The 17,624-nt window shown below is 31.8% G+C and overlaps 3 protein-coding genes across 4 annotated transcripts in view; 1 reads left to right on the forward strand and 2 right to left on the reverse strand.

The window, feature by feature from the left end:
* The window catches only part of LOC111415313 (SET domain-containing protein 4), a 29,981-nt gene extending 15,217 nt beyond the window's left edge, over positions 1–14,764 (forward strand). The window contains exons 1-2 of one of the 2 annotated variants that reach the window (XM_023046929.2): positions 13,166–13,252; positions 13,432–14,764. In XM_023046929.2, coding sequence (XP_022902697.2) covers positions 13,166–13,252; positions 13,432–14,739 — 1,395 coding nt within the window. In that variant the 3' untranslated portion in view covers positions 14,740–14,764. Of the gene's footprint in view, positions 1–13,165; positions 13,253–13,431 lie in introns of those variants that run through there. The other variant, XM_071196533.1, reaches the window with a different exon arrangement.
* The window catches only part of LOC139430264 (uncharacterized), a 291,985-nt gene that overhangs the window by 197,236 nt on the left and 77,125 nt on the right, over positions 1–17,624 (reverse strand). The gene's annotated exons all lie outside the window — the stretch shown is intronic.
* Positions 12,058–13,045, reverse strand: LOC111415314 (uracil phosphoribosyltransferase krishah). The gene is made up of 3 exons (XM_023046930.2): positions 12,918–13,045; positions 12,385–12,853; positions 12,058–12,327 (listed from the first exon to the last, which is right to left on the reverse strand). Exons 1-3 carry the CDS (start codon positions 13,043–13,045, stop codon positions 12,253–12,255), a joined length of 672 nt encoding a protein of 223 aa, XP_022902698.1. The 3' UTR covers positions 12,058–12,252.

The raw sequence follows: 17,624 nt of genomic DNA on the forward strand, positions 1-17,624 counted from the left end.
TACTCCAAAAAACAATACTGGGTTGGATAATAGCAGGGAATATCCCATTTTCGTTGAATTGTAACTCTTGTTTTCTGATCACTCGTAAAACCATTAATGAGAATACTCCATTATTGAAATCTTTAGAAAGATGTTGGGAAATCGAGGAATCACCGAAGGTTAACCATTTATCTCCTGAAGACTTGGAGGTTGAGACTCACTTTCGTAACACTTATCAAAGAGAGACGGATGGTCGTTTTCAAGTTTCGTTGCCATTGAAGGACAATCCTCAAATCCTATGATATTGCAAAGCGACGTTTAATCTCATTGGAAACCAAATTCGCAAAAAAATCAGAATTGAAGAAAGAGTACGTTAAATTTATGTCTGATTACGAGTCATTGGGTCACATGTCTGAAGTTGGAGCGGATGAATTAGGAAAATCGGATGCATCGAATGAAGTAGTAAATTACGTACCACACCATTGTGTTCTTAAAATGTCTAGCACGATTACTAAGTTGAGAGTGTTAGTGTTTGAAGTGTCCGCAAAGAAATCCGCTACTAGATCTATTGATCATGATTTTTATATGGATGATCTATTGACGGGTGCAAATACTGAGCAAAAGGTATTGCAATTGAAACAGGAAATTTTAGGTATTTTGAGTCAAGGCAAGTTCAAATTGCGAAAATTTAATTCTAATAGTCACAAAGTTAATAATCACACTGAGTTGAAAGATTTAAACTTGATTGAAGCAAAGAATTTAATGTATGCTAATTTAGAAGATCTAGCTAAGGATCCTGATATTTCAAATTATTTTCGTGACAAAGGGGTCATTTGGCACTTCATTCCCGCAAGAAGCCCTCACTTTATTTAATGAGAACAATTGGTGATGAAAGACTAACCTATGAGACCTTTTCCACAGTTTTGCTCCAAATTGAGTCCATCGTAAACTCAAAACCTTTACTTCCTTTATCCTCTGACCCTCAAGATTTAGAATTATTGATTCCAGGACATTTTTTGATTGGCACGGCCTTGTTCGCAGTTCCTGAATTAGATGTTTCAGAAATTCCTGCTAACCGATTAACAAATTACAAACAACTCCAAAAATTACACCAATCATTTTGGAAAAGGATCCAATGACCACCGGTGGTCATTGGAGTATTTGCATACTCTACAACAAAGGACTAAGTGGAGATTCGACCGAGAAGATCTTGTCAAAATTGGAAGTGTGGTTCGGCTTAAAGATGACAACCTCCCCCCAATGCAGTGGAAAACAGGAAGAATAGAAGAACTCCATCCTGGTCCAGACGGAAAGGTTCGTGTGGTGAAGATCCATACTTCAGGTGGAACTGTGTCTAGAAGTGTATCTACATCGAGTTTGTGTTTTACCAATAGAAGGACAGTAACTGACTTTATATATTATATTTTCTTAAGTTTCTTTGTGTTGTTTTTTTTATCTTTTGAAAGATAACTCTTTCAAGGCGGGAGTTATGTTGCGACTCTCGTTCATAGATGTCGTTAGTGAGCGATCGAAGGGACACACGTGTCGAGTTGTTACCCGCGAAAAGGGATCAGTCCGTTACGAGCAGCGATGAAGGACGCTTCCAAGCATTATATTTGAGTGAAACAAAATAAATTAAAACAAAAATAGTAGCTTTTCATTCAACTATATACAGTCCACAACATTTGACCGACTCATTCAATTATTGCCTACAAATCTTCTGTTTGTTATATATATTTATTTACTCAGTAGTTAAAAGAGAAATTGGCCATGAACAAATGTTATTACCAACTCAAGATTAGTAATCAATTTATAATACGTTTTATAACATTTTATTGGCAATTAATTATTTTTTATATTTATTTTTTTTTTAAATTTTTAATTAGTACCTAAAGCCATCTACAAAGTAATTGCCAAAGGTTTACTTAGTACTGTTTTGTCGATTTTAGGCAACCCATTTTACACCTTTTCGTAATGACTAAAAATTGTGACAAAATCGCATATCTTCAGAAAAAACACATTCATGAAATAATCACACAGCTATTGCACTTTTACGAATACGGAATCTGTTCCTAAGATACATAAGCATTAGATGACATATTTGCCACCTCGTTTAAGTCCCTAATCTCTTCTAGAGAACGATTTGTATTAAGCCCTTATTATGACTAACTTTCGTAATTTATTTCTGTCAGCGTCATGATTATTTTAGAATACTAAATATGTCATTCCGTAGAGTAATATATGTACTTCAAGCCTACGTATTTACTTTTTTATAAATATGTAGCATTAAGTCGTGAATGTACATCTACGTAACCTCTCCCGGCGTATATAAAAATGGACGCTTTGAACCGCCCCCTTAACATGATTTTTAAAACGCGCGGCTTCATGTTCTTTATGCAATCCGGTAGTTTGTTATAAAGTTTTGTACCCTGGTATACGGAACCCTTAAGCGGCCCATACACGATGCTCTGGCGGCACCGCCGCAAGAGTCGTCGCATGCGCCGGATTTTAACGGCCTACACACGTAGACTCTTGTGGCGTCGTGCCGCACTTCTTTAACCGCTATCGACGGACCTATACCAATGCATATCTGGCCAGACAATAGCCAAGAAATTGGTTGCAGAATACCAATACTACTTGCAGAAGACTAAATACTGCCTATAGAGGACAAATACTACCTATACAATACTAGAAACTGCTTAAAAAGATAGATATCGTCTATAGAAACCTAAGTACTGCTACCAATAGACTACAAATTGGTTGCAGAATACCAATACTACTTGTAGAAGACTAAATACTGCCAGCAAAAGACTAAAAACTCCTTGCGGAAGACAAATACTACCTATACAATACTAGAAACACAAGAGTCTACGTGTGTAGGCCGTTAAAATCCGGCGCATGCGATGACTCTTGCGGCGGCTCTGGCGGCACCGCCGCAAGAGTCATCGTGTATGGGCCGCTTTATAGAGTCTTTTTGTCGCGTATTGTACTCGTGATGTACTCATGATTAACACAAGTAAGGATGTACAGGGTAGTGATGTTACGGATGTGAGTTTAGCTGATGCGGATGCGGAATCGGAGCGGATTGTTGGATGCGATTTTAACGGATGCGGATTTTTGGATGCGGTTTTAACGGATGCGGAGTTTTTGCAAAAAGTTACGTACTAAAATTTTCATGAAAATAATATTTCTATTGTAATTTATAGTAATTAGTAAATTATTAATTGGTAATTAGTAATTATTTATTGTAACGGAGCTCAGTTAAAATATATGCGGATCTGCAGCCGCAGATGCGGATCCTCAAAACAATGCGGATTATCCGCAGTTGCCGTTGCGGATGCGGATATCCGTTACATCACTAGTACAGGGTCAGCCAAACTCGACGCCCCACCTTTTTTATGAGAATCAGATAAAATTGTCTAAAAAAAAATTTATACCATTTTAAATAGTATCTTCTCAGCTTTAAGTCGAAAGTATTTTATTCGAAAATTCAGTAGTCGGCTGTGTATAAAGTTATTTGATGACAAAGTTTTATAACCTATTTGTCAAGTTTGACGTACAATTTCATAGCCGACTAATGAATTTTCGCTTATTTTAAGTAACATTACGAAATACGTGTCTTTAGTTATTTAAGTTTTTTATAAAAACAACAAAGTTTTTTAAAAAATAATAAGAGTAAGAAAAGTTTTAGAATTAAATTTCGCATGAAATGAAGTAGGAATGTATTAAATCCGTCAAAAGAAATGCTTCAATTGAGTTCAATTTGCTACCAATTAATACCCTTGGTACACTCATAACTAGAGACCGGATTTATATGCTTTTGCATGCTATTTTACATTTTTATCGCATATAAATTTAGTTATCCATATAGTTCGATATAATCGTATGTAATTTCATATGAGCACATGTTTTGTCCATATTTCAATATAACAGTAGTTAATTTGATACTGGCGGTATGTAGTAATACACAGAGAGTTAAAAGTGCGGCAGTGGTCTGCTTTACAACATAACTTTGATTGTGTGGTTCCCATCCGATTTTCGTAATATAACCTGTAAATCATTTCAAACCACACAAGTGTTCAAGTGATTTATACGTTAAGTTAGTGTGTGAAAGAAACAATAAATCATAATGCCGAAAGTGGGTTCTTCTAAGGCCGAATTGCTTGAAATGTGGATAAAAATATCTAACCAGCTAGTGACTGACGGGAAAGTTGTTTTTTGCAACGCCTGTTCCAAACAAGTACGTATAAATTAACGTTTGAAGGCCTTTTTTTCTAGAACTCGTTGATTTTTAAGGTGGCGTGTAATCAAAAATATCAATTTGATCAGCATTTATCAACAACTCTCCACCAAGAATCGGAAAAAAGATCAGGTAGCAAATTAAACCAAAGTTTTATTTCTGATGCAATGCCTGAGTCATCACAACAAATCGCTGGAAATGAGTTTTTTTTCGATTTATGCAACGTCATGGCCCAATCAAATATACCATGGAAAATTAGAAAATTGGAAAATCCAGAAACTTTACTGATTCAAATTTATAGCTATTGTTGTAAATAATATCTTTTTATGCTGTTTTGTAATGTTTATATATTATATTTTATTATATTTATATACTATTTGTTACAATGCAACATTAAGTAGTATTTTAACACATATACATTTTTTTTTTGTTTTGGCCGCATTATATTGTCCATATTTCCGGAATATTACTGCATATTTTGACCAATTTTAAACACATATAAAAAACTTATATTGCTTATTTTTGTCGCATATAAATCCGGGCCTTATTGATGAGTAGCGATGATGATGATAACACCGCAAAGGATAGCAATCGGTTGACAAATTCATCATATGGATGATCTTACTTAATGAGTACAACAAAGAAAAACGTATTAGTGTCAGTGACGATCCCTTGTTATGGTGTAGAGTAAATACAAAATTTCAAATATTGCACTTAATTGCTCGCCAATATTTATCGTGTCCTTCAGTGAGCAACTTTTTAGTGACGCCGGTCTCATTTATGATCCATTGAGAAGTCGATTGAACGGAGAGAAAGCTTTTGTTTATTAAATACAATTTGCTACTTTTAGAGTCACTACATTTGGTTTAAATTAAATTTAACACTATTAAGATATTTTCCTATTGTTGCGTACCTACGTACCCAGTAAACAAATTTGCGTTTTAGAAACATTTCTGATACATATTATTCAAACATGAAATGTTTCTTCGACATATTTCTGAAACATAGTTGAAACGTGTCTGAAACTGCTAATGTCCGGCCCTTTTTATGTTTCATTGAAACGTTTCTATTGAAACGTTTCTGCAACATACAGGTGACAATTACGGTACATTACTAAAATATTTCATTAACGGGTTTGAATTATTTCTGAAATATAAATACGTTTACCAACCTACGAAAATGTCTCCTAGAGATATTCAGCTTTAATTTGTTTTCTTTCCATCTTATCTCACATCACACGAACGTAAAACTATATAATTTTATATGATTCCAGGAGAAAAACAACCAAATTTAGCGGAAATCGCGATCAAACCTTATAGGTTATGATTTGACCTACGGAAAACGTAAAATTCTTTTTGTAATTCGCGACGGTAATGAAAGCTATTACAGTACTCAAACGGGTGCTGTAATGACACTCCTTACAGCATCCGATGCTGTAATGAGATTTTAGTAACATTTTATGGAATCAGTTCAAGTTAGTCACATTGGGTCATTAATTTTTCTAGTTGTCAATGTGACAATGTTTGTCTATGGATGTTTAAACACGTTCTTAGCATCGAATACAAGGTCCACAATGATGAGGACATTGAACTCTGAGCAATTTCTCTTATTTTGGGAGGTATACATGAAACATTTTTGTCAGGTGAATACATTTTGTGTTTTGACAGTTTCTAATTGTCAATTCAAATTTCTATTTTCAAGTGTTACCAACTGCTACATACCTATTTCCCTACATTGTCAAAATTTATTTTATGTTTGAGAAAAAAAAGGATAAAAACGCGAATTGCAAAAAATAGCATAAAAAACACGTTTCATAAGACTAAAAGCACTCATTCATTAAAAAACTCGTGGCTTCGCCACTCGTTTTTCAACTTGAATTCGTGCATTTCAAACGTGTCTTACGAAACTTGTTTTTTAATATACTATTATCTACGACTGCTTGGATAAATCATCATTACCGCACTCATTTGAGGTGATTTGAGTTACGTAATGAAGTTCATTACCGCACTGGTTTCATTACGTAACGCATTTTTAGCCTAATCAGAACAGACTTAATTTATTGAAACGAGCAACAATACAAAAGAAAAAGTGCTATCTACTTACAGAGAAACAATACTACTTATTATAAACATTAATTGTTATGTTTATACATTTCAAAACACTTATTCCAGATGAGTAAACATGTTGTTGAAACTGACAATTCAAAATTGTCAACAAACATTTCAAAATATTTTTTTAAATGTCAAATAGACTTTTTTAAAGAAATTGATTTTCAGTAATTTTTAGCAGTCGTAGATAAAATGCTGTATATCACACGTGGGCTAGAGCATAATTACAGTACTCGTGTGATTACACGACTCGGTCTACGACCTCGTCGTGCAATTCTCCACACTCGTACTGTAATTATGTTTCTAGCCCACTTGTAATATAAATAACTATTATCTACGACTGCTTGGATAAATCACCATTACCGCACTCATTTGAGTTGATTTGAGTTACGTAATGAAGTTCATAATTTATTGAAACGAGCAACAATACAAAAGAAAAAGTGCTATCTACTTACAGAGAAACAATACTATTTATTATAAACATTAATTGTTATGTTTTTACATTTCAAAACACTTATTCCAGATGAGTAAACATGTTGTTGAAACTGACAATTCAAAATTGTCAACAATCATTTCAAAATATTTTTATAAATGTCAAATAGACTTTTCTAAAGAAATTGATTTTTTAGTAATTTTTAGCAGTAGTAGATAAAATGCTGTATATCACACGTGGGCTAGAGCATAATTACAGTACTCGTGTGATTACACGACTCGGTCTACGACCTCGTCGTGCAATTCTCCACACTCGTACTGTAATTATGTTTCTAGCCCACTTGTAATATAAATAACTATTACATACACTGAGAAAAATGATATGGAAAATTGAACTAAATCAATTTAGTTGTTAGACAAATGGTCATTTATGCTAGAAAATTTATTCATTTATCTAATGTAATTTAGCTGACATATACAATTCTAATTAGTCAAATTTTTGATAGTTAATTTATCTATTTACTGAGGTGATATAATTAATTTTTAGAAATAGAAACTACATCGTGGAAACTAGTTGATAAGTCTAGTTGTTGAATAGTTTAGTTACCTAAAGTATTTGGTATTTTGTTCTAGTTTGAATATCTATATACATTTAACAATGAAATATTTTACCTAAACGGACAAATTTAATGTACTATTATTAAATACTTTATTTAAATGTATTTTAGTCGTTTTGTCTACCTGTTTTCATCGTTACATCGATCGTTTATAGAAAATATTTCTTAATACAAAAATTTAGGTACAAGTCTATATTTAAGTAATAAAGCAATCTACTACCATTAATAATAAAAATAATATTAATAGTAAAAACATCTATTAATATTATATAATGAAACTAATTTGATTAGGTATTTATAAGAGAGATTTTTCGATCATTTATCTATCTTAAATTATCGAAATAAAATTAGTTTTTATAACTAGTAGTAGTAGATAGCTAATTTTTAACTGAAAATTCTAGATAATATGACTAAATATTAGGTAGTTTTCCCACATTATTTTTCTCAGTGTAGGTCTCTTTCTTTAAATAGTGTTCACTAGCCGTATTTTCATTAACTAAACCTAGTCATTCTAATCGCCATTCTAAACCAATATTCGAACGATTCGAACTGAGAACAGAACAAAACACACAATAGAACAAGACGTGACAAGACGCTGATCGCGTCAACGCGATAATAATATTCCAGACATGTTTCAGACACATTTGTAAAGAAATGTTTCAAATGAAATGTTTCTGCTGCATATTTTGATGATATTTCATAAATATTCCTACTGAAATGTATTTGATACATATCTTTAGATACGTTTCGTAAAAATCGTATGTGTCACATATATGAAACATAGTTCTAAAATGTTTCATTTAATTCACTGTACGTTCAAATTGAAATGTTTCACATATGTTTCTTGTTTACTGGGTACGAGTGTGTGTGTAATATCTAATTAATATTTTAAGTATTGATTAAAGAGACTGATTGCTGTATTATGTTTCTATCATTTTATTAGGGTTACTCTTAACAGTTAACTATCACATCTCTCTTGTACTCCGCTTCCGACTCCTGCTCCGACTCTGGCTCCGAATCCGCCTCGGATTCCGACTCCGACAAATCAAATCTAAAAACTCCGATTCCGACTCCGGTTCCGGTAAACTCACCTCCGTAACATCCCTACTATAAAGTAGGGACGTTCAGAGTTTAGATTCCCAAGGGCCGAAAATCTAGCTTTCAGTTATTTTTTTAGAGCTGATATGATTTACTTTCAGGTATGGGAGGCGAAAAAAGTACTTTGTCCCTTTTATCCAAAGTCCGTTTTAACGAGGTTCATTATATCGAGGTTTTACTGTAATTCTAACAAATACCTACATAATGTTACTTAATTTTTCTGGAATGCGCTGATTTAAACACACTTCTTTTATTGTATTTAAATTATTCTTTATTTTACACTTGTTTATAAGGAGTTGATTAAGATATTTAACAGTTTGTGAAATTTGCGAAGTTTTTCTATATTATATATACAGGTGTATCTGAATGACTGCAACAAACTTCAAGGGGTGATTCTTTAGTGAATTTTAAGGGTACTTTGGTATATGAACCATGGGCGACTTCGGCTCCCTTAAGGAGCTACACCCCTTCAAAAATGGCGGAAAATTTTGGTTCAATTTTTTTTTCTCAAAAACCATAAACGCTAGGAAAATGAAATTTGGGGAATATGTTTAACTCATAATAGGGCATGTTTTGACCCTATTTGTACTTTCAATCTACCCTTTTAAACTACTAAACGTAACCACCCCCTTTGCATTTTTGCGAAAATTTTTTTTATGCAGATGATAAATACATTAGCAGATGTGTTTGCAATACGGGATGGGGGAAACAACAGTGCGAGATGTTTTAAAGCAAAAAGAAAAGTTATTGGCTTTTGCAACAGTTTCAAACAGTGTTTCTGGAATGAAAAAACGAAAAACAATAAAGAAATCCACGTACAGTGAACTTGACTCGGCATTAGCGGAGTGGCTAGCTCAAGAGCGAAGTGAAGGCACTCCTGTATCCGGCCCTAACATTGCAGCTAAAGCAAAAGTCTTCTTTGATTTGTTAGGATTGGAAGGAAATTTTGATGCGTTGTCCGGTTGGTTACATCGTTTTAAGAAACGTTATGGAATTAAGGAGATAGGTCTTCATGGGGGAAAGCTGAGCGGTGATCAACAAGCAGCTGACGATTTTCAACGTGATTTTGAAAAGTTTGTAATGTCGGAAGATTTGTCACCAGAACAAATTTATAATGCTGATGAATTAGGGCTTTTTTGGAAGTGTCTTCCCACTCGCACTTTAGCATTTGAAAGTGAACATAAAGCGGCAGGACACAAAAGTAGCAAGGAAAGAATCACAATCTTGCCATGCAGCAATGCTGCTGGTACGCAAGAATGGGTTGAAAAGATTTTTGTGCCTCAAGTACGTAAACACCTTGATTCAAAGAATTTACCAAGAAAGGCCGTTTTATTAATTGACAACACGCCTTCACACCCTGCCGCAAGTGTGCTTAAATCTTCTGATGAACAAATATTTGCAAAGTTTTTGCCCCCAAATGTTACTGCGCTCATACAGCCTATGGACCAGGGGGTCATTGCAACTGTGAAGAGGATATACAGAACAAAGTTGGTAAAAACAAAAATTGAAGAAGGTTACGATTTTAAGCAGCTTTGGAAGATGTATACAATTTTGGATAGCATTTACGATATCGCGTTTGCATGGGATTGCATTAAACCGTCAACCCTCGTCAAATCGTGGAGAAAACTCTTTCCAAATATTGAAGTAAATGTCAACCAAAACATTGGTGAAGAACATAATGAAGGTATGCCTATCGCTGCACTTATTGACTTAGCGACATCCGTTCCGGGAGGTGGGAATGGAAATCAAGAAAACATAGAAGAGTGGCTGAAATGTGACAAAAATGAGCCAGGGTTTGAACGACTATCTGACGTAGAAATAACAAACAAAGCAATGGGAGTGAACGAAGAAAACGAAGAAATTGAAAGTGAAGAAGACGAGGTGCTTACGCGGATGACACATGAAACTGCTTTGCAGAATAAAGAAAAGGTGCTTCCAAAGCAAGAAGCAAAAGCTAGTGACCGATTTTTTTAAAAAGATGTAACTGACAGTTTTTGTCTACAGTACAGTTTTTGTTTACAGTACAGTGATACAATACATACAGTGCTAGCGTAAAGTAACCCCCCCCCCCTTTTTAACTTCCGAACAGGTTGAGATATCAATATGAGCAAAAAAACGTCAGGTTCTATATTTTATCAGCACAAATATTTTCTTATGGAAAATTTTGCTACCACTTTTAGTTTTTCCGGAAAATGGATCCACTTTGTTTTTTTAAATGGAACACCCAGTATATTATGGTATCTTCCGAAAGATGAAACTAATACGAATCCAACGGTACCTCACAATCAAATATCGGTTTATTAGTTATTTACACAAAAACTTATTTACAAGTTCTCTTAAATATTTTCGACTAATTGGATGTTCAGAAAATCGTTCATTAAATTGTCGCTCCTTTTCATGTACATTTCTATCAGCACGAGCGAATATTAAAATTCCTCCGATTTTGTGCTCTAAACTCCTTCTAGCCATTTTGATCTCGCCTTTCTTTGGTTATACTTGGTCGGGTAGAATTCCAAGATAGAAATGAAGGACAATATTTGCATGCTGCCTTAAATACAAAATTTCAAGGTACCTACAAACTTTAAAATTGTTGTTATTACAATTTTTTCTTAGAAGTTTTAAGACGAACTTTCTTTTTATTCTTTTCTTGCATTGATTGTTTCATAAAAACATTCTAAAAGAATTGCCGATTTTAACCCTGCTTAACCCGAGCGTAGACCGACCTTTAACTGACCGTCCACCATTTATCTGGCCTATTGTATCTCGACAGGTAGTCAACGAAGATACGTTGGTTTTTCCGGCGAAATTTCGCATTTTGTTTAATATTTATGTAAAAAACTAATAAACCGATATTTGATTGTGAGGTATCGTTGGATTCGTATTGTTTTATTCTTTCGGAAGATACCATAATATACTGGGTGTTCCATTTAAAAAAACAAAGTTGATCCATTTTCCGGAAAAACTAAAAGTGATAGCAAAATTTTCCATAAGAAAATATTTGTGCTGATAAAACATAGAAACTGACGTTTTTTTGCTCATATTGATATCTCAATCTGTTCAGAAGTTAAACAGGGGGGGGGGTTACTTTACGCTAGCACTGTATGTACATATTATTTTTTGTTTATTACTAGTCTTTAGTGATTTATATGTAGAAGAAAGGTTTAAGTAAAATAGTCTTTACGGTGAATTATGTTTTGTGTTTCCACCTTATTTTTAGTCTTTTTCGGGTTATCCGCGATTTTTATTATCCGCGGCGCCCTTGCCACCCAATTCCGCGGATAATCGGGGCTCTACTGTACCTTTACAATTCACTAAAGAATCACCCTTGAAGTTCGTTGCAGTCATTCGGATACAACCTGTATATGACTGGTATGACGTGAAAAATATCGAAAGGCGGGCTCTCAATTTTGAGCGCACAGGCTCTTTTATACCTTTTTGGGAGCACAAAAAGTTGTTTTCGACTTAACCAAAATTAAAAATAAAATTGTGTACTTTATGCAACCCAAACTGCAATTAATTTTAAACCCTAAAACTGATAATTTGAAATAAATCTTAACACATAATAAATTAAAACTCAAATAAATTGAAATTAATGAGATTTATTAATTAATAACACAATGAAATAAATATACCCTATAAAACTAACCACAATACTAGAATATAAAGATAATAGAATTAAGAAATCATGATACAAAGAGATAAAAACATTTACAAAGTATTATAATAGTACAAAACATTTATTACATAATAATACGTAAAAAACCATTTTTTTTTTCTATCAATCTGTACCAAAATACTTTTGCCCAAAATGATTTGGAGTCACAATATGAACCTCGGAAGTTAGAATTTTTAACTAAAAAACAAAAAATATCATTCACTTATTTATTACAAATTAATATTTATGTATTACCTTCGGAAAAGATTTCATAACCGTATTAATAGCTGTGGGAGTACAAAATAAATTACTTAAAATAATGCAGTCTTCTTTCACACCATGTTCTTTAAGTACTTTTACAGCTTGAGTTACTGTATTTCCCGTAGACATTATAGGATACATTAATAATACTTGTCTTCTTGAAATATCTTCAGGAAATCTAGCATAAACTACTTTAGCTTCATGCGTATCAACGTCCGACTCAACCAAAATCTTTCCAATACGAATACTTCGACAGCAATCCCGTAAACCTTGCTCCATAGCTTCTCCAGAACGAACAATTGATACACCGCAATTACCCGAACGATATTTCAAGCCATTATAGGTGGCTCCTGTTGGTGTTACAACTTTACATTCAGTAAATGGAAGCTGATTTAAACTTTCTTCGATCACCAAACGTATTAAACGATCGGCATAAAATTTAAAATCACTTCTGCTAGTATTTCTTAAAAATAAAATTATATTAAAATTGTTTTAGGTTAGATTTAGTTTTTTTTAAAATTATTTACTTATCCCTGAGAATTGTTTGAAGCTCCTTTACTTGGTCGTTAATTGCTAAAAGCTTAAAATTCTTTTTCATTGAAGTAGTAACATCGTAATCATTTCCGTTTGTCGTTTCGAAATCAGGAGTACCCATTCTAACCTTAAAAATGATTTTTTGTGAGGTTATGTATTTTTGTCTTATTTAAGTGTTTTATAACGAGTTAAGGTAAAAGAATTTGAATAATATTAACGGCACGGATATTTGAGCGTATTTATGGTTTTTGCGACGTTTTTTATTGACGGAAAACACGGTTTAAATGCGGCACATTGCGTATTTGGCGTTTTTAAGGTTATGTTTTATGTCAGTGTCATTATACGTTTTTTCTAATTTTTTTAGCAAAATTACAATATTCTAAAATTAGTATTAATTTTGCTTTGTGTTCTTTTTGTTGTTCATTCTTAATAGTATTAAAAAATATATTAAAAAAATTAAGGAAAAAAAAATTTAATTTTTGTACAGTGACGATCAAAATTTTTTAGATGGGCCGTACAGAAAGAATCCGCAGAAGAAAGAATTTAAACCAATTTTCTATGGATTATGATTTAAAAATTATTAATTTAAAAAAATGGTTGAATCGTTTAGGATGGAAAAATGATACGAAATTGAAATTAACTCATTTTAAAGATACAGGTCGTGGAATATTATCAAAATTAAAAATATCACCCAATGATAAATTAGTTAGTATTCCATACGAAGCTATGATAACATACATTTCTTTTGAGGAGACCAAACTTTATGATATACTTAAGAAATTTCCGAAAATGTTGTCAACTGAAGAAGCTTTTACAATTTTCATGTGCTTAGAAGATCATAAAGGTGATGATTCAAAGTGGAAAATTTATTTGGATAGTTTACCAGAGGAGTCTTTGTTGCCTTTAGTACCATGGGGATTAAATAATGAAGAATATCATTTAATTCCCGATGAAATATTACGAAAAATTAACAAATATCTTTTTATAATTGATAAGTTTAGTGATAAAATAAAAAATATATTAACAGAATTTAACTGCGAATGTTGTAATCGCAATTTTAACCAAATAATAACTCGAGAAAAATTATATAAAAATTACGTTTTGTTTATGACGAGATGTTTTTATTTAAATTACAAAGTATTGAAACATTTTTCAAAAAGATATAACTTCGAAAAATTGTTTATTGATGAGCCAAATATGGTTTTATGTCCTTTATTAGATATGTTTAATCATTCATCTGAAACAGACGATGAATTAAAATTTGAAAAAATCAACGAAAATTCATATTTAAACGTTATTACAAAAAATACTTTTTCAAAAAATTCTCAATTATTTTTTTGTTATGGAAAACACGACAATTTATCTTTATTTTGTTATTATGGCTTTTATTTAGACAAAAATCCTCTTGATTTCATTGAATTTACAAACGATGATGTCCAATTATTATTTGAAAATATAAAAGTTAATGAGGAAAAAGTTCGATTTATAAAAGCGAAAAATATTAACGAAAATTTGATTTGGCATTTAAACGAACCTACGTTTAATCTTTTAACGATTTCTTATATCATTTCAACAAGAGATACCCAATGGAAAACAAAAGTGTACGATGATTTTAATGAGGTTGATTTAAAGTTGATTTCGAACGTTTTAAAGATACTGATTAATAGAAGAATCGATTACATTCAAGAACGAACCCAACAAATGGAAATGATGATAGAAAATAAAAGTGAATGTTTGTTATTCTTAATTAATTTTTGTAAACATAGATTAAATATTATGAGAAACATTGTTATAACTCAATTAAAAAATTGTTGAGACATATAAAAATTTTATTTTGTAATAGTGTTTAGACTACATTTAAATGACAAACTTCAAAAAGGAAAGTTTGTTTATATGTAAAACATTCTTATACAGGTGTACCGCTAAGCGTACGGAGCGGCTGTATCTTTACAACGGTAAGACCTAGAGGTTTGGGAAAAAAATCTTATAAGCAAAGTGACCAAGAGAAATAGCTGGAAATTATTTTGAAGTTCGTAATTCAACCGCTATGGGGCGTAACTGCCATTGAGAAACATAAAATTCCCGTTATCTCAGAAACTTAGACGATGAGCTATAATTTTGACATCATTTAATAGCTTGGATAATACCGCATCGCTTTTATTTTGCGATATTTCTCATATCTGTCATAATAAGGGAGGCGGAGGTCAATGCGTTTTCATATGTTTATATTTTAATATCTCCTGGACCATTCAACCGATTTGATTTGAATATTTTCGGTGTTGTTTGAAAGAGCATTTTATGTTCTTTTTAAACATATTTTCAGTAAGACCGTTTGCTTTAAAACTAAAACTTATATTTTCTATTTTTCTATGTTCTATATTTTTAACCTAACAACTAAGTTTGTCGTGTTTATTGTTTTTTCTTTAGATTTTGATTATTATTTATTCATTTTGTATATTTAAATTTAAGATTCTTTGACCATTTAATTTTATTCCAGTATACAGAGTGGTTCAAATTCGATGTCCGAATAGGCTAACTCGGAAACTATAAGAGTTAGAAAAAAAGTAGCTTACATGTCATGACCTCGTTTTTCGAGAAACTGCTAATGCCGAAAACCTCATAGCGCTATCGTCTCTTGTTTTTCCCCTAGAGGCCAAAAATGAAAATATCGTAAAACCAGTAAGTGCAATTATCTTGGTTATTATTATAGGTGGAGTATTATAACTACGACATTATATGGACACTTTTTTACAGAGATGAAATTCTCTGTAAAAAAGACATAGCATAAAAAACGTTTGAGTTTTAGATTTTGAGATATCATGAGAATTTTTGTTTTTTTAAATGGAAACAACCACTTATTCGCTTATTAAATTAGTTATTTATTTCTGATTACAAAAATATAGGGTTCGACAGGTCTATTTCTTATTGTTTTAGAATAAAGCTAAAAATAAACTTTTTTTATAAAATTTCCATCTAGTGTCGTCGAGGAAATTAAATTTACAGTTTCCTGTAAGTTACGGGGCGGTAGGTAAAATCTAAAAAGTTAACAATTAAATACGAAGATAACTTCTGGTATTTGAAAACAAATAATTTTTTAATATGTAACATTCTAACAAGTCAAACTTTTCAAAATTTTCGTAATTGATCTTAAAAACAGGATTTTTAAAGTGACACTTCAGAAAATTTTTGAATATAAACAAATGTTGCTATGTTTATTTGAATTAAAAAAAAACATGAGCGCCATCTATCGATAATTTATTAAGTCATTTAAAAATAATATCACATCGTAATAAAAAATGTGAAATAATGCAATCTATTCCAACTTTTGTGTAAAACATATATAAATTAAACAGTTCAACAAATATATTTGTTTCAAATATCAGAAATATGTTTTTTTAATCTTTAGTTATAGAACTGTAATTTACAGGAAACTGTAAATTTAATTTCTTCGACGACACTAAAAGAAAAGTTTATTTTTAGTTTTATTCAAGTTTTATTCTAAAACAATAAGAAATAGACCTGTCAAACCGTATATTTTTGTAATCAGAAAAAAATAACGATTTTATTAAGCGAATAATCAGTGGTTGTTTCCATTTAAAAAAACGAAAATTGTGATGATATCTCAAAATCTAAATTTCTAAATTTTCTAAATATCTAAATTTTTTTGACTACGTCATCAAATTCTCTGTAAAAAAGTGTCCATATAATGTCTTAGTTATAATACTCCACCTATGATAATAACCAAGATAATTACATTTGCGGGTTTTACGATATTTTCAATTTTGGCCTCTAGCGGAAAAACAAAAGACGATAACGCTATGAGGTTTTCGACATTAGCAGTTTCTCGAAAAACGAGATCATGACATGTCAGCTACTTTTCTTCTAACTCTTATAGTTTTCGAGTTAGCCTATTCGGACATCGAATTTGAACCACCCTGTACAAAAGTTCATAAGTTGAATCGATGTATAAATTTCTTTATTAAATCAGTGCTACATATGTTTCGAATCTAATGATTCTTCTTCTTTGGCACGACTAAAATTTAAGAAAAAGCAACAGGAAATGGCATATAAGTATTACATAAAGAATTGGAGTTAAAATTATAAAATATATAATAAAGGTAATTTACCGTCAAAAAGTAGGTTGTCTGTTCAATTCCATCGAACATTCAAAACCGTTTGTAAAACATTTAATTCTTAATAAAATCACAACGCGACAATCTTACGAAGAAAACAGGTATCACATCGAAGGTTAAAACACGATAGAATAAGAAAAGTGGAGTGCAATTGAGCATGTGCGGGGGTTACAGGTTTTTAAATTGATATTATTTATCGGGAAAATGTGTGAAAAGGCAGTTATTTTTATTTTTACAGGAAATTCAAAAAATGTCTATTGTTATTGGTATCAACGAAATCGTTCATTAGTATGTTCTTTTTGTTATTAATGTTACAATGTTTCTTTTTTCGAGACTAACCCAATACAACAAACCTCCATCTTCTTTTGTTTTTAAGTTATAGCCAAAAAGTCAAATTTTCGTGATTTCAAAAAATGCTCATATTTTGTTTATTTTTGAAATTAGAGAAATGGGGTTGATACGTTCTTAAGACACTTTTTTAAGTAGAATATACTGCCGTTGAAAAATTTTAAAAATATTTAATGATTTTTGAGATACAACACAAAGTTGTATTTTTTTAAATACAAA

The sequence above is a fragment of the Onthophagus taurus genome, chromosome 6, assembly GCF_036711975.1.
Source record: "Onthophagus taurus isolate NC chromosome 6, IU_Otau_3.0, whole genome shotgun sequence".
Classification (NCBI taxonomy): Eukaryota; Metazoa; Arthropoda; class Insecta; order Coleoptera; family Scarabaeidae; genus Onthophagus; species Onthophagus taurus.